General features: G+C 44.6%; 1 protein-coding gene across 2 annotated transcripts; it reads left to right on the top strand.

The window, feature by feature from the left end:
* The first annotated feature begins 1,664 nt into the window (after positions 1–1,664).
* Positions 1,665–21,449, top strand: LOC308587064 (flavin-containing monooxygenase 5-like). 2 transcript variants are annotated; one of them, XM_081194452.1, is made up of 10 exons: positions 1,665–1,730; positions 3,602–3,739; positions 6,631–6,768; positions 10,633–10,821; positions 13,511–13,673; positions 14,452–14,594; positions 15,180–15,379; positions 17,632–17,987; positions 18,369–18,441; positions 20,291–21,449. In XM_081194452.1, exons 3-10 carry the CDS (start codon positions 6,637–6,639, stop codon positions 20,643–20,645), a joined length of 1,611 nt encoding a protein of 536 aa, XP_081050578.1. In that variant the 5' UTR covers positions 1,665–1,730; positions 3,602–3,739; positions 6,631–6,636; the 3' UTR covers positions 20,646–21,449. The 2 variants fall into 2 exon arrangements, with proteins under 2 accessions (XP_081050578.1, XP_081050577.1); XM_081194451.1 differs by lacking the exon at positions 1,665–1,730 and having other exon boundaries at positions 3,367–3,739.
* The last annotated feature ends 2,547 nt before the right edge of the window (positions 21,450–23,996 follow it).

Consider the following 23,996-nt stretch of genomic DNA (forward strand, 5'->3'; position numbering starts at 1 on the left):
GGGGGGTGGAGCTTGCATGCCTTGTGCCGATCTAATCGGCCGCGTTGCCTGGGGACTCGCCTTTGCTCAGCGCTTCCCAGCGGAGAGGTGACGGTGGTTTTCCTTGCTGCATCCCCTTTGCCGGGTTGCTGTGCTGTGGGAACCACCGCTTGAGTCTTCGTTTGGCTGCTGGCTGGGCTTTCTGCCTTTGGCTCGGAGGGGCTCAGAAGTTGAACATACCTGTGCCCTGAAAATCCCTTATTTTGGCTGCTGATCCCTTATTTTTGAGGCTGCTGGTCCCTTATTTTCAAATCTGAAAGTTGACAGCTATGCCCATAAGGGAAAAGGAGCCGATTTTACTTATAACAGGTTCATAAAGCAAACTCAATGCTCAAGCTGTTGTGTCATGATTCAGTGGTAAGAGGCTTGCTATGATGTGGTTAGAGACTGCTGGGTCTTTAAGAAGTATGGTTTATTTTACACATATTGACCCAATGTAGGGAGAAAGTTCCCCACAAAGTCTCACCCAAGCAATGAATAAGATGCCTGAATTACCGTATTTTTCCATGTATAAGACGCCCCCTATTTGGGGGGACTCAAAATTAAGAAAATGGGGGGAGATTGCCCCGGTGTATATGGCAACCCCCACTTTTTAACATTATTTTTTAGTAAAAAAACTCCAAACCCTAGTCTTATACACGGCAAAGTGCGTTATTTATTAAACAATTAACTCTGCAACCCTGAGTTGTCAATTAAAGTGAACTATCAAGCCCTGGAATACATTTTCATATATTTATGGGAAGCAGAAATGTATTGATTTATTTTCCGAAATACACTCAAGGCTCTCCATGCAAGCAAATGTGCATAAATCAATAACTTTTTTTATTTTATTTTAAACCAACAAGCATACTTTCATAAGAATGAATGACTCTGATATTTTTTGAGTTGACTCCTTAATATTAACAGGCAAAAGAGATCCATAATTTCTCAACGATGTTTGTCAGAAATGTTTAAACACCCAGTAACGCAGCCCCAAATTATGAAGAAACATTGTGCCAGGTTTTCAGCCCATGGATTCAGCCCACGATTTTGCTTTAAACTGGTATGTCAGTTTAAACCAGGGGTCAGCAAACTTTATCAGCAGGGGGCCTGTCCACTGTCCCTCAGACATTGTGGGGGGCCGGACTATATTTTTAAAAAGAAGAAGAATGAATTCCTATGCCCCACAAATAACCCTGAGATGCATTTTATATAAAAGCACACATTCTACTCGTGTAAAAACACAATGATTCCAAGACCGTCTGCGGGCCGGATAAAGAAGGCGATTGGGCCGGCTCCGGCTCCTGGGCCTTAGTTTGCCTACCCATGCTTTAAACTGTCTATAAAGGTAAAGGGACCCCTGACCATTAGGTCCAGTCGTGGCCGACTCTGGGGTTGCGGCGCTCATCTCGCTTTATTGGCCGAGGGAGGCGGCGTAGAGCTTCCGGGTCATGTGGCCAGCATGACTAAGCCGCTTCCGGCGAACCAGAGCAGTGCACGGAAACGCCGTTTACCTTCCCGCTGGAGCGGTACCTATTTATCTACTTGCACTTTGACGTGCTTTCAAACTGCTAGGTTGGCAGGCGCTGGGACCGAGCAGCGAGAGCTCACCCCGTCTCAGGGATTCGAACCGCCGACCTTCTGATCAGCAAGTCCTAGGCTCTGTGGTTTAACCCACAACGCCACCCGCGTCCCTAAAACTGTCTATAGATGTAAGTATAAATGGCTTGGACTTTTTCTATCCGCATTTCCGGGTCTTATCCAAAGCATGTGTCAATAGTTCGTGGATTTTGCTCTTACTTTTCTTCTCATGATTCCATGCCCTTCCTGTCTGCCCAGTTTGTGTTCTAATGCCTTCAGGGAACAGACATTACATGTTTCCCCAATAGAGTGGCAGACTTCTCATCTTTCTACCCAAGCACATACAGCCTCACATAACCCTTCGCTTCGGAGGGAGTCCAGGACAACAGAGAAGGAACCTACTTGTTCACAGTCTTGATATGGTTTAGGCAACACTCCTACAGTGCAGGTTTTTAATGTTTCTGAGATTTCCTCCCTTGTTTTGTACGTCTTAAAAAATCTTTAGAAGAAAAGGAGCCAGTTGTTCAGAAAAGGTCTTATAAAGAATACCAGGCTGTTTATGAAGTTTCATTCTGTTTATTCCAGCTTGGACGTCTGCTGATGAAAAGGGTCTATCCATATATTTTGGGTGGTCCTGTGTTAATTTTGGAAGAGTGAGATTATTTAAATAGTGCTGCACTTCCATAGCACCTGTAACAACAACAACAACAACAACAACAACAACAACAACAACAACAATAATTTATTTATACCCCGCTCATCTGGCTGGATTTCCCCAGCCACTCTTAGGAGCCTGGTGTGCACAGTTTGGCACAGAATTCTGAGAATTCCTGAAGAATCCTTTCTTTTTCACAAGTGCTCTGAGGAAGCTAACCATCTAGTGTGTTGTTTTGTGTTCCACAGGTTCTGCTAATCATAGCACATTTGGGTCAATCCAAAGGAAGAAGAAGAAGAAGAAGAAGAAGAAGAAGAAGAAGAAGAAGAAGAAGAAGAAGAAGAAGAGGAGTTTGGATTTGATATCCCGCTTTATCACTACCCGAAGGAGTCTCAAAGCGGCTAACATTCTCCTTTCCCTTCCTCCCCCACAACAAACACTCTGTGAGGTGAGTGGGGCTGAGAGACTTCAAAGAAGTGTGTCTGGCCCAAGGTCACCCAGCAGCTGCATGTGGAGGAGCAGAGACGCGAACCCGGTTCCCCAGATTACGAGACTACTGCTCTTAACCACTACACCAAGGACCAATGAGGTGCATCTCTTTTGCAGTCAGGGTCTTGAAATGCCTTCAGAGCAATTGGAGCAGCCAGCCAAGACGCCATCTGGCCTGGGTGACATCATCACCCTCTGGCAAGATGGAGTTTTAATCTGGGCAGCGACATATCAAAAAAGTGACCCTATCTTAGCTCACTCTGGAACTCCATAGGAACCCCATGGGCAGAGTTTCCGTTCATTTCAGTGGGGCTTGCATAGAAGAACTTTATGGTGGGTTGCGCCCCATAGGTCAGATCTGCTTCCTGTTCAGCTGTGCTTAAGGATAAACAAAATATGTTGCCTCATTTGGCTAATGGTAGGACTGCTTATCAGACATAATTGATCACTGCAGGTTAATGGAAAGTATACAAGCAGATATCTGACTTTAAGGGATAATCTAAGCTTTTGGAGATGTAAACAGTCCATCTTCAGAAGAGCCACAAATTGTTATCAAATGAAGCAATTCTCTGCCTCTTATCTGATGTAATTGATTACTAGAAATTGCTGGAGCATATACAAGCAGATATTATCTAACCTTGTTAAGCAATGTGCTCTGATTATTTAACCTTCGGGTGATTTAGTGGTCTGCCATCGGGATAATAAAGAGCACAGGGATGCCCATCATAAAAATGTCCTGGACTAAATTGAGGAGCGGGAGGTGGTGGCAGAGGGGTCATTAATCCTGATATAGTAGGCTGGCCTGATTGTCAGGTGGTTTTATAAGATATCAAGACAGCCCCACTGTAACCCATCTAGAACATTGCCTCCTACAATTGGTGGAAGTCAGGAACAGAGAAGTCCTCTGAGGGGTTCCTTCTTCGCATACAACTTCTAAGAGAAACTTCTGTGAAGAGCTGTTGAAGAGAGAAAAAAGAGGTTCTCAAAAGCAGACACGTAAGTAGAGATAGATGGCATCTCTGTTTATTAATGCCCACACAGATTCACACAAGTGCCGCCTACACCAAGACTATCTCAGTCATCATGTGTAAGGACTGCTGTATTGTCTGCATCAGAAAGAATCCCTTGTAGGATCAGACTCTACAAGGTCCCCCCTACCTGTTCATCGGGTGATTGTTTAAAATAAAGAGGCTAAGCAGCAGTTCAATATATTTTCCCTTGATTACATTATGAGATATGGAGAAAGTCACAGTGGGCAAAGCTCTACTGAGTGCCCCCACCATAGCTATTTTGTGTGTTCAGACCCAGAAACCTCCCCCCTAAATAAATCCACACTTGTCTCAAATTTTGGTTTTGGTTTTTGGCAGAATTTAGGCCACAACTTTATTGATTACAGAAAGTGATTGGTTGCATAGGCTCTGGTTCGACTAGCTCCCTGCCATACAGGTAGCGCTGACCCAGGGCACCAGCATAGGTCAGCCAAGGGTGAACACCTGGATAAGTGGAAAGCCAGGAACGGGCTATCTCTGCCACCCAAATGTCCCCCTGGACTCAGGCACGGGCACAACCCCCTCTCAGGGGTTGACCAAACCACTGAGTCCCTGGATTCCTTTAACGGAATACCCTTCACATAGGGATGGCAACAGCGTTCTCCCATCCCTATCACCTGAACTAGAGCCTATCCACAACCTTACAAGTTGTGACAATTTGCTATGCAGCAGGCGAAACCCAAATGGCAACAGCCAATCAGCCAAGTGGGGAAAATTCCTGCCGTGCCCCTGTCCCAACGACAGACGACACACGACGGCATAGCAAGGTCAAGCGCAAAGCCCTAAAAGTAAGGAGGGGTGGGCGGGTGTTCCGAATGCACGCGCCGAAAGAGGAAGCTCTGGGTCACGTGCATGGGCATAAATAGGTCCCTTGACCCATTTGGACTGCATCCCATTGGCCAGATTGCACCCAGCTACGAGGGACCTACCAATCGGGTGTTGTGGCTGACCAATCGTACCCACCCACAACACAGGGTGTCGGTTTTCCAGGTCTCACCGCAATATGTGCCCTCTTTAAGGGAGGACCCGATTTGTCAGTATATAACAATATATAACATAAATTACTGTGCTCTGGTACATTGCACCACCAAGCTTATTGGAAACGTGGTAGCTATATAGATTCAAGCATTAGAATATTTCAGGCAGTTGATTTCTACAGGCTTAATAAAACAAAAACCACAAACACCATACCACTGGACCACCTCCCAGAGAATGTATTACACAATTTGCAATAGGCTGCCATTTTCTGTAATACAGTTTAAAAACCTACGATACCATTTAAGGATAATCGTACATGCACACTTCAGAAACTCCCTCAGTATCTTTAATGGAAGAGATAGATTATATAAAATGTGGACTTATGCTTTTTGATGAATCAGATGAGGCAGAAATTTTGAAAAAGCTGATAGATCAGTTTAAAATGATGGGGGCAGGAGGCCATTCCTACAACAGTATATGGGAATATTTTATATGGGGGACATTCCTCAGGCAGGAGACAGATTTGACCTGTTATCATTTGTGTCTAATAAAAGGATTTTGGAGTGAAACTTTCTCCCATGTAAAATTTGTGGAAGAAACAGATGATCCTGCCTATTTTTGCAGCAGTTGAATGTCTTGTAATGACAATAATGTGTCTGATAGCCAGCCCACAAGGGATCCAGGCCTAGGTGGACAATTATGGACAATCGTTATCACTAGGACATTTCTAACACGAAGTTTTCTTCATGGTTTGCCACAAGCCCTTTTATGCTTGCATGAATTTGCAGACTGCTCCAGTAATAGAGATAAGACTCTACCAGCTTAGCAAAATACAGTAAATGTGATCTTTAGGGTCTAGAAAGTACATACGTACTGAAACCTCGGGTTGCCATATTTCAAAAAGTGCAGAACAACAAACCCCTGTGTTGCAAACTTAACACAACAAACAACGCAAGCAACACGATGACCAGTATACTAGATAGCACTGCAATTCTTATTGCATAATATACATAATTTAGTACCACAAAAACAAAAACAAAATGTGTACACTTGGAAATTCTCTAATATATTTGAAATCAAATGAACACACGTCTGCCAATCTTTGAAAGTCCGTAGAAGTATAATAAGTCTATAGTTGAAAAAGTAATAGATGCTATCATGTGGGCTAAGCAGTAAAACTTTTTAGGCGTTTATGGTGCCAAAGTAGTAAGCGAATAACAACGTAGGACAGTGATCCCGGATAATCTGACCGCTTCGCTGGAATCTTCTTCAGCACAACCCATAGATTAGAAAAATGCACAAGGAGCAGTGGTCATAAGGTTTTTCTTAGGAAAATACAGTAAATGTGATCTTTAGGGTCTGGAAAGTACAGATGTACTGAAACCTCGGGTTGCCATAGTTGGCCAAAAATAAAAAAAAAAGTTTTGCCCAGAGTTGTTGAGGTTTTTTCGCCGACCTGGGTTACCATATAGAGATCAGCCATGAGCTCAGGTATTTTCACAATATGTATAAGTATCTGCTTCCCCCGATGTTTGGCGCGCAGGCTTTGTGACCTTATTCACCCCGTGTCTTGATTGAAGCCCCTCTCAGTGAACTGAATACCCTTTCCACCCATCGTCTCCTCAATTGGCTTTAACAGGGGAGGCGGTGCTGGAGACCCTTTTGGGCGTCATTCACTTGTACAATTAACTGGAGAAAACCAATGGCCTGCTGCCTCCTTGTATCAAGCTCTGTATAGGAAAGCTGTTTACTGTGTGATGTTTCATTATGTCTTTATATTTGCTGGAAGCCACCCAGAATGGCTGAGGCGGGGTACAAATAATAAAATGATTATTAGTATTATTGTTGTCGTTGTGGCAGGCTGGCATGGCGAAAAGGGTTGCTGTCATCGGAGCTGGGGCCAGTGGCCTGGCTGCTATTAAATGCTGCTTGGATGAAGGTCTCCAGCCAACATGTTTTGAAAGAAGTGACGACATTGGTGGGCTGTGGAGGTTCCAGGTATGTCAAAGTCTGGCTTTGTTGTTTATTTACAAGCAGGGCCGTATTTAGCATAGGCGGCGCAGGGGTGCAAAATCTGCCCAGCGCCCCCAAATGTTCATTTTAGCTGCTGCCGCTGCCTCCTCCCGGATACTAATAAATGCTACTTTCACGGAGGGAAGACTGGGGGTGTGGGTCAAGGAAGAAGAAGAAGAGTTTGGATTTGATATCCCGCTTTATCACTACCCGAAGGAGTCTCAAAGCGGCTAACATTCTCCTTCCCCTTCCTTCCCCACAACAAACACTGGGTGTTTGCTAGGTGACCTTAGGCTAGTCACACTTCTTTGAAGTCTCTCAGCCCCACTCACCTCACAAAGAAGTGCGACTAGCCTAAGGTCACCCAGCAGCTGCATGTGGAGGAGCGGGGAAGCGAACCCGGTTCCCCAGATTACGAGTCCACTGTTCTTAACCACTACACCACACTGGCTCTTGAGGGAGGGAGATTCTGCCTTCATGGAGGGAAGACTGGGGGTGTGGGGTGAGGTAGGGAGGGAGGCTTGGGAAGGAAGCTGCACGCTCGCCAGCCATATGGTTGGCGAGGCGCAGCTGGCGGGCGTGCAGGGAAAGGGGAGGCTGCCGGCAAAGCCACACAACTCCCCCACTCGCTGGGGCACCCCTGAGAGGCTGGCGCCCTGGCGCAACGAACCACTAAGCCCTATGGGAAAGACGGCTCTGTTTACAAGGGAATAGCAAAATGTCCATGTGCAAACAGCAATAGTGCCCCTTGCGACAGGATGAGCATTCAGCAAAGAGAATGGTGTTTCGTTTCTGCTTTGTCCACTTGTATCTGCTTAAAGAATACAGTGGTACCTCGGGTTAAGAACTTAATTCATTCTGGAGGTCCATTCTTAACCTGAAACTGTCCTTAACCTGAGGTACCACTTTAGCTAATGGGGCCTCCCGCTGCTGCTGCGCCGCCGGAGCACGATTTCTGTTCTCATCCTGAAGCAAAGTTCTTAACCCGAGGTACTATTTCTGGGTTAGCGGAGTCTGTAACCTGAAGTGGCTGTAACCTGAAGCGACTGTAACCCAAGGTACCACTATATGTGGGGGAAGAAAAAGAGGCTGGGAGTTCAAAGTTATATTTAGACGGGGGAGGGATTGGAAGATCCTATAAAAACCTTCGTATTCCCAAGCACCACATCCTCCGTCAGTAGCAGCAGTAAGCCATGGGTGGTTGAAAGGAATTTTCTTTCTTTTTTTTAAAAAAAATGATATTTATTGAAAGTTTAAAATTGCAGAGAATAAAAGAGAGAGAAGGAGAAGAAGAAGAAGGAAACGAAGGAAAAGAAAAGAAAGAAAAGAATATATATATATATATATATATATATATGCTTTCGTAGATTTTCACGGGTACAGGAATGCAGGTTTTGGTGTTTTCGGGTATCTTCCCGTGTAAGAGTTGGGGTGTCTAGGCGACGTTTCGACGAGGTCTCACTCGTCATCTTCAGGCTGGTGCTTTCGGCTTCTTGTTACTAGAACAGAGCAGGATCTCAGTGTTTGAGTTCCTATAAATACTGTGGAGGGGGTGTGGTGTATAGCCTCCAACGTTCTGGGCAGAGAGGAAGTTCCCAGGTTATTGTGCCTTTTCTTCTTTTGTTCATTAATTACTTGAGGGATATCACTCAAGAAATCACTCAAGATATCCCTCAAGTAATTAATGAACAAAAGAAGAAAAGGCACAATAACCTGGGAACTTCCTCTCTGCCCAGAACGTTGGAGGCTATACACCACACCCCCTCCACAGTATTTATAGGAACTCAAACACTGAGATCCTGCTCTGTTCTAGTAACAAGAAGCCGAAAGCACCAGCCTGAAGATGACGAGTGAGACCTCGTCGAAACGTCGCCTAGACACCCCAACTCTTACACGGGAAGATACCCGAAAACACCAAAACCTGCATATATATATATATATATATATATATATATATATATATATATATCAGAAAAACAAGGAATTAAGCAATACAAGTCAATAATGAGAAAAAAGAAAAATACAAAACACACAATACATCAAAACCAACAACAACAAAAAAGGAAAAACAAAAAATTTAAAAACAAATCCAATATTCCCAAATCTTTATCTTTCGTTAACTTGTTTCATTGACCTCCTCACACCTCCCTTTTTTGTATTCTAATTATTAATTATCTCAGCAAATCCTTTCCATCTTTCACTATATTCTATCATTAAATTACCTTAATTTATTTTAACCTTATCTTACCATAAAAAGCCCTAGAGCTTAAAACTTAAAACTTATTTATACATAATTCCTTATAGTATTTCTACTAAAGCCAAATAGTTTCATTCCAGCATTTTTCTAACACTCGTTAATTTTACACTAATTCTCTAATTGAATTTTTAAACTTTCTTCCAATCTTCATCCATCGTCTCTTCTTCCTGGTCTCGGGTTTTGTCAGTCCTTTCTATCCCTTCCGTCTAGTCCATTAACCTGGTGACCTTCTATCCGAGGCTCTTAAGTCTTTTCCATGTCCCTTCTGCAGGTCTTCTTCATGTTTATACCTGCACTTTACTTTATCTTCTGCTGATCTTATTCTTAATTTCCTTCCTTTCTCACTAAGGGGTAGATCTTGGGGAGACTCCAACTTGACAATGTCTTTATCCCTTCTCGACAGGTCAGCCCACTCTCCACAGTCAGCACTGAAATCCAAAATATATTTGAAGGCATATTTCAAAGTCCCTCCAAGGTTGAGGGCCCCCACAACTCCAAGCTCCCTCTGGCCCTCAACCAGATCCCAAAAGTCAGAACATCCCTGCATAGGGGGATCCATCCAGCTTCCCATCTCCAAACCAAACAGTACTCCATCTCTCCCAATCTGAGTTTCTCCAGGTTCAGTCGTCAGAAACAACAACTTATTTTCCTGCAAGGTTGCGGCTCTCTCCATTTCTGTTACTTGAGGTTCAGCAACAACCTCCTCCTTTGTCTTCTGCACAACTTGTCCTGTCAAAGCAAATTCCTGAGATGGTTCCTGAGTAGTTTCTATGTAGGGGTTGAAAGGAATTTTCATTTAGCCGGGGACAAATCACAGGTGAGATATCTGACTGGCTATTCTTGGGAAGAGGTTGTGATTGAAAATGATATTTCAGATTTAGAGCAGGCCAAAATCAAAATGGCTGAAAGATTCAAACAGTCAATGCTAAAAATACTTTGCATTTTGAAACGGAAGTTTCTCAAAGTGTGAATCACAGGATAATAGTTTGCAGATTCTGAATATTTGTTTTGATGAAGCCGGTAAGGTATAGAACAATGATATACACATTGCTAAGCTCCTAGTTTAAGAAAAGCTGCACGTTTTCCCAGGGCCTTGAAAATGAGCTACTTTCATTCTTTAAGTTTCACTATGGGTCTCTGGTCAAAAATGGTTTTTGAAGCACTATGGAAACCTGGCAAAATGTGCTAGATCAGAAACCATAGCCTGGAGCCATGATGATGATGATGATGATGATGATATTATTATTATTATTATTATTATTATTATTATTATTATTATTATTATTATTATTATTATTATTATTTTATTTATATCCCTCCCTCCCCAGCCAAAGCCGGGCTCAGAGCGGCTAACAACAGTAAAAATAACACAGTTTACATAAAATCACAATCAATTAATTGAAATACATTCGAAAATCAATTCATTCGAAAATCAATTCAGAGTCAAATTAATGGCAACCATTGGGCTAGAGTTCTATGTGGATTACAGAAGGAGGGGGTCAGACTGTGCCTTCAGGTACTAAGTACCTGATTTTTTTTAAATCTATGCTCAGCTTTAGAAGTCCTGTTCTTAATTCTGAAATTTCCTTCAGGAGCACGATATTGGGGGCCAGGCCAGCATTTATAAATCTCTAACCATCAATACCTCAAAGGAGATGATGAGCTACAGTGACTTTCCCATCCCTGCTGAGTACCCAAACTACATGCACCACAGCAAAGTGATGGAGTACTTCAGGATGTATGCAGAACACTTTGACTTGCTCAGACACATACGGTTCAAGGTAAGAAGCCTGGCCTCATTCTATGCCAGGGGTCAGCAACCTTTTTCAGTCGTGGGCCACTCCACCGTCCCTCAGACCATGTGGTGGGCCGGACTATACAGTGGTGCCTCGCAAGACGAAATTAATCCGTTCCGCGAGTCTCTTCGTCTAGCGGTTTTTTCGTCTTGCGAAGCAACCCTATTAGCGGCTTAGCGCTATTAGCGGTTTAGCGGCTATTAAAGGCTTAGCGGCTATTAAAGGCTTAGCGGATTAGCGGCTAAAAGGCTATTAGCGGCTTAGCGGCTTAGAAAAGGGGGGAAGTGGGGGGGGGAAACGGAACACTTGCAAGACGTTTTCGTCTTGCAAAGCAAGCCCATAGGGAAAATCGTCTTGCGAAGCAGCTCAAAAACGGAAAACCCTTTCGTCTAGTGGGTTTTCCGTCTTGCGAGGCATTCGTCTTGTGGGGCACCACTGTATTTTGAAAAAAAATATGAACGAATTGCTATGCCCCACAAATAACCCAGAGATGCATTTTAAATAACATGACACTTTCTACCCATGTAGAAACACACTGATTCCCGGACCGTCCAGGGGCCAGATTTAGAAAGTGATTGGGATGCATCCGGCCCCCGGGCCTTAGGTTGCCTACCCCTGTTCTCTGGCTACCAAGGCAGCACCAAACATGATCACAGCAGGGATGGTGGAAAACAGCTGGGAATGGAAAACAGAAACAGATTCTCCTGCCCCTGCCTCCCACCTCCTTTCCTTTAAATGGTTTTAAATTTAAATGATGCTTTTAATAAGGTTTTTTATTTAATTGTGGGTGAGTGTGTATCCTTTGTGTGTTTCTAAACTGTTTTCATGTTACGAGCTGCCTTGGGGAAAAGGCAAGATATAAACAAACAAACAAATAAAATGCCACAAAGGCAACTTTCAACATGTTTCAAAGGAAATTTGTAAAAAAAACAAACCCCTACAAATTTTATACTCTAAAGAGGCACAAAGTTACAGGCTCTAAAAAGACAGCCTCTGATATAATAAAGCACATTTGGAGTGGTTGGGTTGGGGGACATTTTGACACCCCACCACAACCTCCCAGATTTGTTTAAGTTATGAACTTGATATTTCACACCGTGATATTTTATTATATATGTTTTATGATTTCATTATGTATAATATGGGACATGGGTGGTGCTGTGGGTTAAACCACAGAGCCTAGGCTTGCCGATCAGAAGGTCAGTGGTTTGAATCCCTGTGACGGGGTGAGCTCCCGTTGCTCGGTCCCTGCTCCTGCCAACCTAGCAGTTCGAAAGCACGTCAAAGTGCACATAGATAAATAGGTACCACTCCAGCGGGAAGGTAAACGGTGTTTCCGTGTGCTGCTCTGGTTCGCCAGAAGCAGCTTAGTCATGCTGGCCACATGACCCGGAAGCTGTACGCCAGCTCCCTCGGCCAATAAAGCGAGATGAGCGCCGCAACTCCAGAGTCATCCGTGACTGGACCTAACGGTCAGGGGTCCCTTTACCTTTACATTTATGTATGATATATTATTGGCCCATCCAGTTCAGCCTTCTCGTCAGCTCTGACTGCTAAGCAGCGCTCCCTCGCTTCAGGCGGGAGCATTTTCCCGCCCTTCCTGGGAGTGCCAAGTATTGCACCGCGGCCTTTTGAATGTGTGCAGCAACTACAGTTGTGCTTTGTAAGCTCCCTCTAGTACGGGTCGTACCACTTGAGATTGTGGATGAGGCCTCACATGATTTTATGTGGACGTTCGATCTTGTCTCAAGTGATACAGTTTTTATAAGGCTCCCGCACCTTGGAAACTTGCACAATGGCTGTTCTTGTTTTCTGTGCGGAGGAGCACGATTTAGCCATGTAAGCTCCCACCTAGAACCTGATCTGGTCTTATCCAAGAACAGGTTTATAACACCTCATTGAGGGGTGGCAGTGGCGGGGGGTGGCCTTTATGTCTAACAACAACAACAACAACATCAACAACAACAACAACAACAATAATAATATTTTATTTATACCCCGCCCTCCCCAGCCAAGGCCGGGCTCAGTGACAGTGACAGATATATGTATAAGCTAAACAAGCTATAGCATACGACCCCACTCTCTTGGGGCCCCCCAAAAATTTAAAGGAAAAAAACAACCCGGATGTACATTTCCAAAATATTAGATAAAAAAACAAATAAAATAAAACTGACATACAGCAACAGTGTTTTGTGTTGTGTAGGCTCCTATGATGTAAGTAATGGGCCCCGCCTGCTAGCCTGCTCCCTAAAATATCACTGGTTTGCTCATTTCTATATATAGGGTGCCTACATTCTGCATGTGCAAATGGCTTTAGATACCTATTAGGTTTATAAATTACCATATAGCATATATTCAACACAAAAAAATAGCGACAATTTGTTGCTGACAAAGGACAGCTGGGCATATAAAGGGCCCTATTACCTTCAGTAGCTTAGGGCCTCATCAGACCTAAATCCGGCCCTGCGTCTAGATATTCATTGTATGAGCAGTTCCCAAAATGACTCAAAGGAACGTCATCCCCGTGACCCCCCAATCTGAGGGTGCAATATAAATGTTCCACTTTGCAACCCCACTCACTGGCCTTTGTGAGCATATTTTAATTCATGTGCTTCATTGCTGTGAAATGTGCATATAAAGCCAAGCATAAAAACCATTTCCCTTGTCTTTCAAGGCCTGTGTCTGCAGCATAAAGAAACGTCCAGATTTCCCCATTACTGGCCAATGGGAGGTTGTAAGTGAAATATATGGGAAGCAGGAATCTGCCATCTTTGATGCTGTCCTGGTCTGCACTGGACACCACATAGATCCTTATTTTCCACTGGATTTGTTTCCTGGTAGGTGGGATTTTCTGATGTGGTCAACTGCTTGAGAATTCTGGGGAACCCGTACGAAAGCAGAATCCCCGTGGCATGAGTATGGTTCCCCCCGCTATTCTTTTTAGGGTATTTGGGTGTCTTAGAATATTTATAACATAGTAACATCGACAACCTCAAATATTTAAGGCACTATGTGTGGGAATACAGGTTAAAATATAATTTAAAAAGCTGCCTCATTTTAATAGTGGCCCGTAGATCAAAACCATAAGGGGAGGGAAACATAAGGCTGAGTCCAAACCAAAGGCCAGGCGGAACAGCTCTGTCTTGCAGGCCCTGCGGAAATATGTCAAGTCCCGCGGGGCCCTAGTCTCTTGTGACAGAGCGTTCCACCAAGTCGGAGCCAGTACTGAAAAGGCCCTGGCTCTAGTTGAGACCAACCTAACCACCTTACGACTTGGGACCTTCAAGGTGCTGTCATTTGTAGACTTTAAGGTCCTTGGCAGGGCATACCAGGAGAGCTGGTCCAGTAGGTACGTGGGTCCTAGGCCACATATTTGTTGTTGTTGTTGTTGTTGTTGTTGTTGTTGTTGTTGTTGTTGTTGTTGTTATCTCTGCTTGGAGGAAGAGCATTTCCTCCCTGGGGCGATGTCAGACTTGACAATCCTTGCTAGGGGCACAGATAACTCTGTGAAACCTGTACGGATGTTTAAATTTGAGGCTTCCCACTGACAGTGGAAGCAACAAGGATACACCTTGCTCAGCCTCATGCAAAATGGCTTATTTCTCCTTTTCACAGGTGTTGAGAAGTTTAAGGGGAAAATTATGCACAGCCGAGAATATAAGCATCCTGAAAAATTCCGGGACCAGCGAATCCTCGTGATAGGCTTGGGAAATTCTGGAGCAGACATCTCCGTGGACCTCAGCCATGTCACTAAGCAGGTGCTGCTCACTTAAGAAAAAAACAAATAAATCATTTGCCTTATATTCTCCTAAACACCTTTCTGAGGCATCTTTCTCAAGCTTTGCTCCCTGTAGTGTCACTGAAACCAGCAGATGAGGTGAGCTCTGCTAGTGACACTCAACTGCTTAATTCTGCAAGTGTTTACTTGTAAGGAAGTCTCACTTAACTCAATGGGACTTGATGCCTCAGAATCTTTTTCCTAAATATGCAATTTTAAAACAAAACACAAAGCAATTCATGGGTGAAGGTTGAGCAGTGGCCCCACAGAGGGTGGGATTGCTTAGTTCTTGGGACCCCTACCAACCCTCACAGTTGCTTTTTCACCCACAGGGGAATGTATACTGGAGTTCCCGCTATAGGATAATATTCCAAAATGGCATTCCCCACTTGCAGTGTATCAAAGGATAGTTTATCAAACCCCTACAAGGACACTGCCAGCACATTCTAATATATGTGTCGGTTATGCCTGAACATGTGGACATGTGATTCCATTACACTTGGCTCTCAGCAGGCATCTGTGGTGGGTTTTTCTTCCTTAACCTGCCCCTGTCTCCTCCGGATAGATCTTTCTAAGCACCAGAACTGGCACCTGGGTGGTGAATCGTGTCTCCGATGATGGTTACCCCTTAGACGTGGTTCATTTTACACGCTTCAAAAACCTCCTTCGCAATATGCTTCCTTGCACTCTGGTGAACCTGTGGGGAGAGAAGAAGCTGAACGCAAGGTTTAATCATGAGAACTATGGTATAAAACCCCAGCACAGGTAAGGCAGGAGTCTTTTTTAATCTCTGAGAATCATGAAGGGTGGGGAATTCTGCCTTTCTTTGCTGTTTATAGCATTTCTTCTTTTTCTTGTAAATATTCAAGGAACCATTTGCCTTCTTTTATTAAAAGTTTGTTACCTTGATTTCTTATTTTTCCAGTAAGTTTCACCATTTCTGCATATTCCACAAGTTTTTATATCCATTCTTTCACTGGGACATCTTCTTCTTTCCATTTTTGGGCAAGTAACATTCTTGCCACTGTACATGAATAAATTTCTATACAGTTTGGGTAGTTCTGTCCCTATAATTCCCAAAATGAAAGCTTCTGGGTTTGTTTTTTTTACAAACATTATTTTAAACATCTTTTTCAATTCATTATATATCATTTCCCAGTTAAGCTTTAACCTTACTACAAGACCACCACATATGGTAAAAAAGAACCGTCTTTCTCTTTACACTTCCAACACTTATTTGAGATTGATTTATACATTTTTGCCATTTATTCGGTGTTAGGTACCATCGATATAACATTTTCATATAATTTTCTCATAGACCATAACATGCTGTAAATTTTATATCCGTATTCCACGATCATTCCCATGCTTCCATATCTATATTATAACCAATAACTATTGTCCAATGTATCATTGAGGATTTTATTGGCTCATCCTTTGTCTCTCATTCCGATAATATTTTATACATTTTAGACAGGACTTTTACATTACATTCCAACAGATCTCTCTTCAGTTGGGATATTTGTTCCCCAAACCCTTGTATCCTATCTTTCTAAAATACTTCATTCAAATCATTATATTGTATCCATGTTGTTAATTTTCCTGATAATTCCTTAAATTCTTTTAATGGATATTCTCCTCCCTCTTGGTTTAATAAATTTCTTTAAGTTGTCCACCCTTCTATCAGATTCTTTTTCTTTACCGCTATAGCTTCCAACGGACACGGGTGGCGCTGTGGGTTAAACCACAGAGCCTAGGATTTGCCGATCGGAAGGTCGGTGGTTCGAATCCCCGTGACAGGGTGAGCTCCCGTTGCTCAGTCCCAGCTCCTGCCCACCTAGCAGTTCGAAAGCACGTCAAAGTGCAAGTAGATAAATAGGGACCGCTCCGGCGGGAAGGTAAACGGCGTTTCCGTGTGCTGCTCTGGTTCACCAGAAGCGGCTTAGTAATGCAGGCAACACAACCGGGAAGCTGTCTGCGGACAAACGCCGGCTCCCTCGGCCTATAGAGCGAGATGAGCGCGCAACCCCAGAGTCGGTCATGACTGGACCTAATGGTCGGGGGTCCCTTTACCTTTATAGCTTCCAACGGTGAGAGTCAAATGAATGGGGCTGAATCAACCAGCTCCCCTCTCTTATTCCTCCTCTCCCATATCACTGCCTGACCTCTCTCCACCTCCATTCTCAGAGTCCCCTCATCCTTTGACACATCCTGCTGTTCCCACCCCATCCTGGCTGGCGCCACAGGGAACATGCATCTAGTCTCTCTGGCCTCACTTGTAATAATCTCCTCTCCATTTTTCTTTCTGTCCACATGCGTGAAAATATATATGTTTCCATACTGTCAGGCTTCAGGGAATTCGATCCCTCCCATGGTGGCAGCCAAGAAGCAGATAACAAGAAGAGTTTTTACCAAGTCCTTATTCAATATTCACAGAGGGACAACGCAGAAATGCCATCTCTCTTAGATAATGGTGTTGCTCCGAGTAAAGTCCCACCCCCTCCGTCTCTCCTATTATACATCATCCCTGTGTCGGCTGACCTGTGCTTTCTGCCTCTGAGCTTTCTGTTCTACTACTCTCAATGCACGCTGGGTCCTGGGAGAGGGGGGTCAGGAATGCTTTCTAAAGACACTGAGTCTGTTAGCTGTATCTCCCCTGGTGCTTCTTCTTCCTGCTGTTCCTCTCCCAATATTTCCCAGCTTCTCCCCTCTGCAGCCTCTGCACTATGACCTTCCGCAAACCACTGTTCTAAATCTATACTGTCCTCCACTTCTTGGGAAGATTCAGAAAGGGGAGGGCGGTCCCCACTATTCCTCCTCAGTCCAGTCCCTGACACATACACACAGAGAAGCAAAGGCTTCTCCCCTTGTGCTCCGTAAAGAGCCATGCACACTGGAGGGTGACAAACAACCAAGGAATAAATCTTAATAAACTTCTGCAAGCACAGAACCCCCCTCCCCCCAACCCACCCAGAGGTTGCAGCACTTCAAGGTCTCTTTCCTTCTTTGCTCCGTAGGTTCCTCAGTAGGTATCCCATTGCAGCTGATGACCTTCCGAACGCCATAATTTCTGGCAGGGTGCTCATGAAGCCAAACGTGAAGGAGTTCACTGAGAGAGGAGTGATTTTTGAAGATGGCAGCAGAGAGGAAGACATTGACGTGGTGATCTTTGCCACAGGATACAACTACTCATTTGCCTTCATTGAGGAGGGAGTCATCAAGACAAGGGACAATTGGATCCCACTATATAAGTTTGTCTTCCCACCACAGCTGGAAAAGCCCACACTGGCAATCATTGGACTCCTCCAACCTTTGGGAGCCATTATGCCAATAGCTGAACTCCAAGCTCGCTGGGCCACGAGAATCTTCAAGGGTAAGGAAGAGAGGAATACACTGGGGATTCCCAAGCTACTGCTCTGCTAAGGTCTCCAGCTTGGGCTCTGTTCAGTATAATGAACTCCCTGATCCATGCTGGAACAACAAAGAATTATGGTGGATTCTCATGGGTGTGAAAAGGTGGCTTCTAATCCAACCATGTGTTTGTATAGCTGTGTCTGGGAGAGGACTGAGTTATGAGAGAGGTTGCAGTAGGCAAGGAGACCAGGGCTTGAACCAGAGTTTTACCTGATAGGACAGGAAAAATTGAGCATCTTTTTGCATTCTTGGTCAGGAGAAAGAGAGCTGCAAAACAATTGGCCAGCCGATCCTTTATTTGAAATGCTTAACTGGTACATATCTCTGTGTTATTTTTCAGGTCTGCTCAAGTTGCCTTCAGAGGATGAAATGATGGCTGACATTACCGAGAAGGTCATGTATAATGAGAAACGGTAGGTTGCCGTCTTTCCATACTTACAGTGAGGGATGCTGATTTCTCTCGGGACTTCAGCATGCTAGATTTCCTGGTCTTGGAAGCTTGCGTCCTATTTCTAGCTTTGTAGAGTGTTCTTCAAATGTGTCATTTGCCAGAGCTTCCTATTAGTTCATGTCGTTTTTCACCTCTACATTGCTGGTGGGAACATGCACATTGATAAAATGTGACAGAAAAGCAATATTTGTGCCAGTGTACAAGCTTTTACCCCTGCAGGATTCCCCCAGTGTTTGAATAGGGTGGCAAGTGTGTGACCTTTGACCACCGATTTGGGAAGACTAGTAACCCTTGAGCAATAGGATGTGGTGGCAGAGGAACAGTTTGGGGCTAGTTTCCCCTTTCAACTAGGAGTCAGAGAAGCAGAAAGAGCAGTGAGTTGACTGAGGCTGAAGCATCCTTCCAGTCCACAGTTGCTCTTTGGTGACCTGATGCAGAATTACCGTATTTTTTGCTCTATAAGACTCACTTTTTCCCTCCTAAAAAGTAAGGTGCAATGTGTGTGCGTCTTATGGAGTGAATGCAGGCTGCGCAGCTATCCCAGAAGCCAGAACAGCAAGAGGGATTGCTGCTTTCAGTGCGCAGCGATCCCTCTTGCTGTTCTGGCTTCTGAGATTCAGATTTTTTTTCTTCTTGTTTTCCTCCTCCAAAAACTAGGTGCGTCTTGTGGTCTGGTGCGTCTTATAGAGTGAAAAATGCGGTACCAACTTTGTTGCCTGCTAAGATGTGCAGCCTCTGCCCAGCCCGGATATTTGTAAGCAAAGCAAATATTCACAAGAGATGATTAAGTCTCCAATGCTCTCCCATCCACAGGAAAGGGAACCCTGCAGTTCTGTCCTGAAGCCTCTCGCAGAAGTAGGGAGTGTGCTGCCACTGGAAATGATGAGTCTTGCTCCCTGGGATTAAAAGCAGCCAAATGTGCCAAACTTGGCAAAGGGGAGAGGGGGTGGCTGTATGGAGACCGAGCAGGAGCCACATTTAAGGCAGGTGTCAGCAAACTTTTTCAGCAGGGGGCCAGACCACTGTCCCTCAGACCTTGTCAGGGGCTGGACTATATATATATATATAAATATTTTGGGGGGGGTGATGAACGAATTCCTATGCCCCACAAATAACCCAGAGATGCATTTTAAATAAAAGCACACCTTCTACTCATGTAAAAACACGCTGAATCCCAGACCGTCCGTGGGCTGGATTTAGAAGGTGATTGGGCCGGATCTGGCCTCCGGGCCTTAGTTTGCCTACCCATGGTTTAAGGCAGCCTTCCTCAACCTGTGGGTCTGCAGATGTTGTTGAACTACAACTCCCATCACTCCTAGCTAGCAAGGCCAGAGCTCAGGGATGATGGGAGTTGTAGTCCAACAACATCTGCAGACCCACAGGTTGAGAACCGCTGGTTTAAGGTCTCCTTAAAGGTAAAGGGTAAAGGCACCCCTGACCATTAGGTCCAGTCGTGCCCGACTCTGGGGTTGCGGCACTCATCTCGCTTTATTGGCCGAGGGAGCCGGCGTACAGCTTCCGGGTCATGTGGCCAGCATGATGAAGCTGCTTCTGGCGAATCAGAGCAGCACACGAAACGCCGTTTACCTTTCCGCTGGAGTGGTACCTATTTATCTACTTGCACTTTGACGTGCTTTCAAACTGCTAGGTGGGCTGGAGCAGGGACTGAGCAACGGGAGCTCACCCTGTCGCGGGGATTTGAACCACCAACCTTCTGATCGGCAAGTCCTAGGCTCTGTGGTTTAACCCACAGCGCCACCTGCGTCCCAGGGGTCTAACTAATGCCTGCCGATTCCCCCCTCTCTCCTTAGATATGTGCCAAGCCAGCACACCATGCTGCAGGTGCAGTACGTTGATCACATGGACGAACTGGCTTCCCTGTCGGGAGTGAAGCCCAACCTGCCGCGTCTCACCCTGACGGACCCAAAGCTGGCCTGGGAGGTGTTCTTTGGGCCCTGCTCTCCGGCGCAGTTCCGTCTGACCGGGCCTGGGAAGTGGGAGGGGGCCAGAAACGCCATCCTGACCCAGAAGGAGAGGATCGTCAAGGCCACCAAGACCCGAGGCCTGCAGAGCTGCGTGGGCACCAGTCTGCCTTCGACGCCTTGTTTCTTCATCAAAGTGCTTGGCTGTTTTGCCATCTTTGCCATCCTAGTAGCTTACCTGTAGATTGGAGCCGGAGGGGAAGCCATTTCCTTGTACCTGCATGCCTTTGTGGCTGGCAAACATCTAGGATGCTGGGAAGAACAGATGTGGCTTTAAAGAGAGCAGAATCTGTTACACGTTAACTCTAGCTTGTTCGGCAGCGAGCAGATCGTGCAATTAATTCCCCAGAATTCCCCCCCGTCTTCCCCCTTACACTAGTCTGCTTGTTTTGTTTTTAAAAAAATAATTTTTATTAACCGGCCAATCAAATCAAATTAAATCACATCACATAAATTCCGAATTACAAAGCCGAATTTTAAATTTTGTTGGGGGGACCCATATTTCAAGATCCGAAGGGGGATTCTGATCATCTTCTTGCTACTGCGTTAATGTCCAAATCAGTCCAAATCAATCCAAACAGAGTTCATAATTCTATCCAGTCTTATCTTGCTGTTTCCACATCACATCTTGTTCATATATTTTCTCTTTTTTCTTTATGATCTCTTCTGATAGTCTCCTTAAGCCGATAAACACCAATAATAATAATCCTGTGTGAATTTTCCCGTTCTTCCAATCCTCAAATCGAGGTGGTTTCCATATATCATCGCCTTCATAGATAACATCGCTTTTTCCATCATTAATTACAGAACTGTCGCTCTTAAGTCCCTCTGAGGACTTAAGTCTGCTTGTTAACATTCACACAACCAAGGGGACTCTGTCCTCACAGGCATATTCAGGATAATAGTCGCACTTCTTCTTTTTTGCTTTTGTTCTTTTTTTAATAATAATTTTCATTAGTTTTCAATTACAGTCCAATCATAGCCTCATTATAACAATACCCATTTAATACCAGTTACAGATAGGTAGCCGTGTTGGTCTGCCATAGTCAAAATAAAAAAGTTCCTTCCAGTAGCACCTTAAAGACCAACTAAGTTAGTTCTTGGTATGAGCTTTCGTGTGCATGCACACTTCTTCAGATACACTGAAACAGAAGTATACAAGATCTCAAAGTAGCTGTTTTACTACAAAGGAATTTCAGAAATAGACTGGAAAGAGAAGCTGCTGAATTGCAACTCATTACCAAACTTAAAACCATGGAGAGACCTGGTCTGAACAGAGACATTGGATTCTTATCTCATTATACATGACTAAGCCATTTTTCACCTTCTCACCCCTTGCCTTTTCCTGTAAGACCTATTGCAGTCGTTAAGAGTCATCAACAGGCTCATCTCAGCTATCTGCCAATCACCCATTCCTACCACCCTTCTGAGTAATACCCATCCCCACCTTCTCACTATATAGAAGGATCTGGCAACTTCTGTTTCAGTGTATCTGAAGAAGTGTGCATGCACACGAAAGCTCATACCAAGAACTAACTTAGTTGGTCTTTAAGGTGCTACTGGAAGGAACTTTTTCATTTAATGCCAATCGTTCAAATACCAAATTATATAATTTAGATAAGGTGAACCCCTCCCCCGCATGCTAGAATTGATGGTTTGATGATTTTCTTTATTTCTGCATTCCAAAATCTTATTAATTTCAATTACATTCGGGTCTTAATAATAATCCCTTATACAACAACTGCAATATTAATAACTTCTATTCGTGTTGATACATTAAATGATTTATAAAACTACAAGTGAGGCTCTCAGACTATATCCTTGTTCTTCCTGTGTGTGGCAGGTATTCTGTCCGTGGTGTTTCTTCCTGTCCTTATAAGATGTTATGTCTTTCTTCCACCCGGTTGTTGCTGTTATCCATCATGCCTTGGGTGGAGCTGATATCCCATTGTGGTTCCAGAAATTTCTCCCTCACTCTGTCCCGTGCTTCCTTCTTTTGCAACTTTCACAACAGCTGCAAAAGTCACTCTGTCCTAATAAATAACATTTTTTCACCATTTTTCCTCTCAGCCTGGCTCTCTCAATGTGTTCAGCACCCTAATCTGAGAACTCTCACATTCAGAAGTTCCTAAGGAAAGCAAACCCTGTTACGATGGAAGATAATAAAAAGCTACCTTGTGACTTGTATGAGTTCTATAAACATCCCCCATCTTTTCCTGCACAGATTAGGCTTTTGAACTGCTGGGAAGTGAGGATAAACAGTTTTTGAAATTAGAGAGCAATACCCACGTTAATATTTTATTCATGCAGCTGTCAGTCTACACCAGCTTATAACACAATAAATCTGCCCGTCTTTTAATATGCCACAAGGCCCTGGGCAACTCTAGCAACTTAAGCTTCTGTGAGGTGGATAAATGTCAAAACTGGATGCTTGTTGAATTTCTAAGAAATAAAACATGTAATATGCTGAGCTAATCACAGTGACTGTTTACTGAAGTGCATGAAATGAGTCATTTCCAGTAAGATATCAAGCAGGGATGGGCAACCTTTTAGGGCATGGATAGGCAAACTAAGGGATGCGGATGGCGCTGTGGGTTAAACCACAGAGCCTAGGGCTTGCCAATCAGAAGGTTGGCGGTTCGAATCCCCACGACGGGGTGAGCTCCCGTTGCTCGGTCCCTGCTCCTGCCAACCTAGCAGTTCGAAGGCACGTCAAAGTACAAGTAGATAAATAGGTACCGCTCCGGCGGGAAGGTAAACAGCGTTTCCGTGTGCTGCTCTGGTTCACCAGAAGCGGCTTAGTCATGCTGGCCACATGACACGGAAGCTGTACGCCGGCTCCCTCGGCCAGTAAAGCAAGATGAGCGCCACAAGCCCAGAGTCGGTCACAAATGGACCTAATGGTCAGGGGTCCCTTTACCTTTACCTTTACATGGGGCCAGATTCAGCTTGCTAGTCCTGCTTAGCAGAAGCCCACACAAAGACTTCTGCTAGAGCAGTGCTACCTCTCCCTACTTCCTTCCCCCCATGTGGCCCAAAATGACTTGGGGGTGTGTGTGTGAGGCGAATCCCAGGATAGCATGCAGGGGAGCAGAGGGGAATTTGTTCCCTTGGGCAAGCAGAAGGGCTTACGCAGAGAGACCTTTCTAAGAGTGGAATGCCAAATTCCTCCCTATATTTCCTTGCACCCCAGGGGTGGGGAACACACACTTGTCAATCTCCTGATGTCACAATCATCTGATGTCATAATGACAGCAGGTGGTTGCCATGTGTCAGAGCATAGTGCTTTGCGACACACATCCCACATGCTCAACAACAAGCTAGTTGCTGGGTGCTCTGCAACCGCCAAGCTTGAAAGTTAGAGAGGATGAAATGTGCAGAATGGGAGAGGCGCAAAAGTTGGTTTCTGCATCCTCCTTTGCAGGAAGGAATTGAGAAATCTCTAAGAGCTGCTTCTACACTCTTCAGAGTATTACAGTTCTCACGAGCGCCAGAGGTCCAGGCCCAGAGAACGGCTTGAGCATTAAACCCATCC

The sequence above is a fragment of the Podarcis bocagei genome (genome assembly GCF_964188305.1).
Source record: "Podarcis bocagei genome assembly, chromosome: 5".
NCBI classification, from domain to species: Eukaryota; Metazoa; Chordata; class Lepidosauria; order Squamata; family Lacertidae; genus Podarcis; species Podarcis bocagei.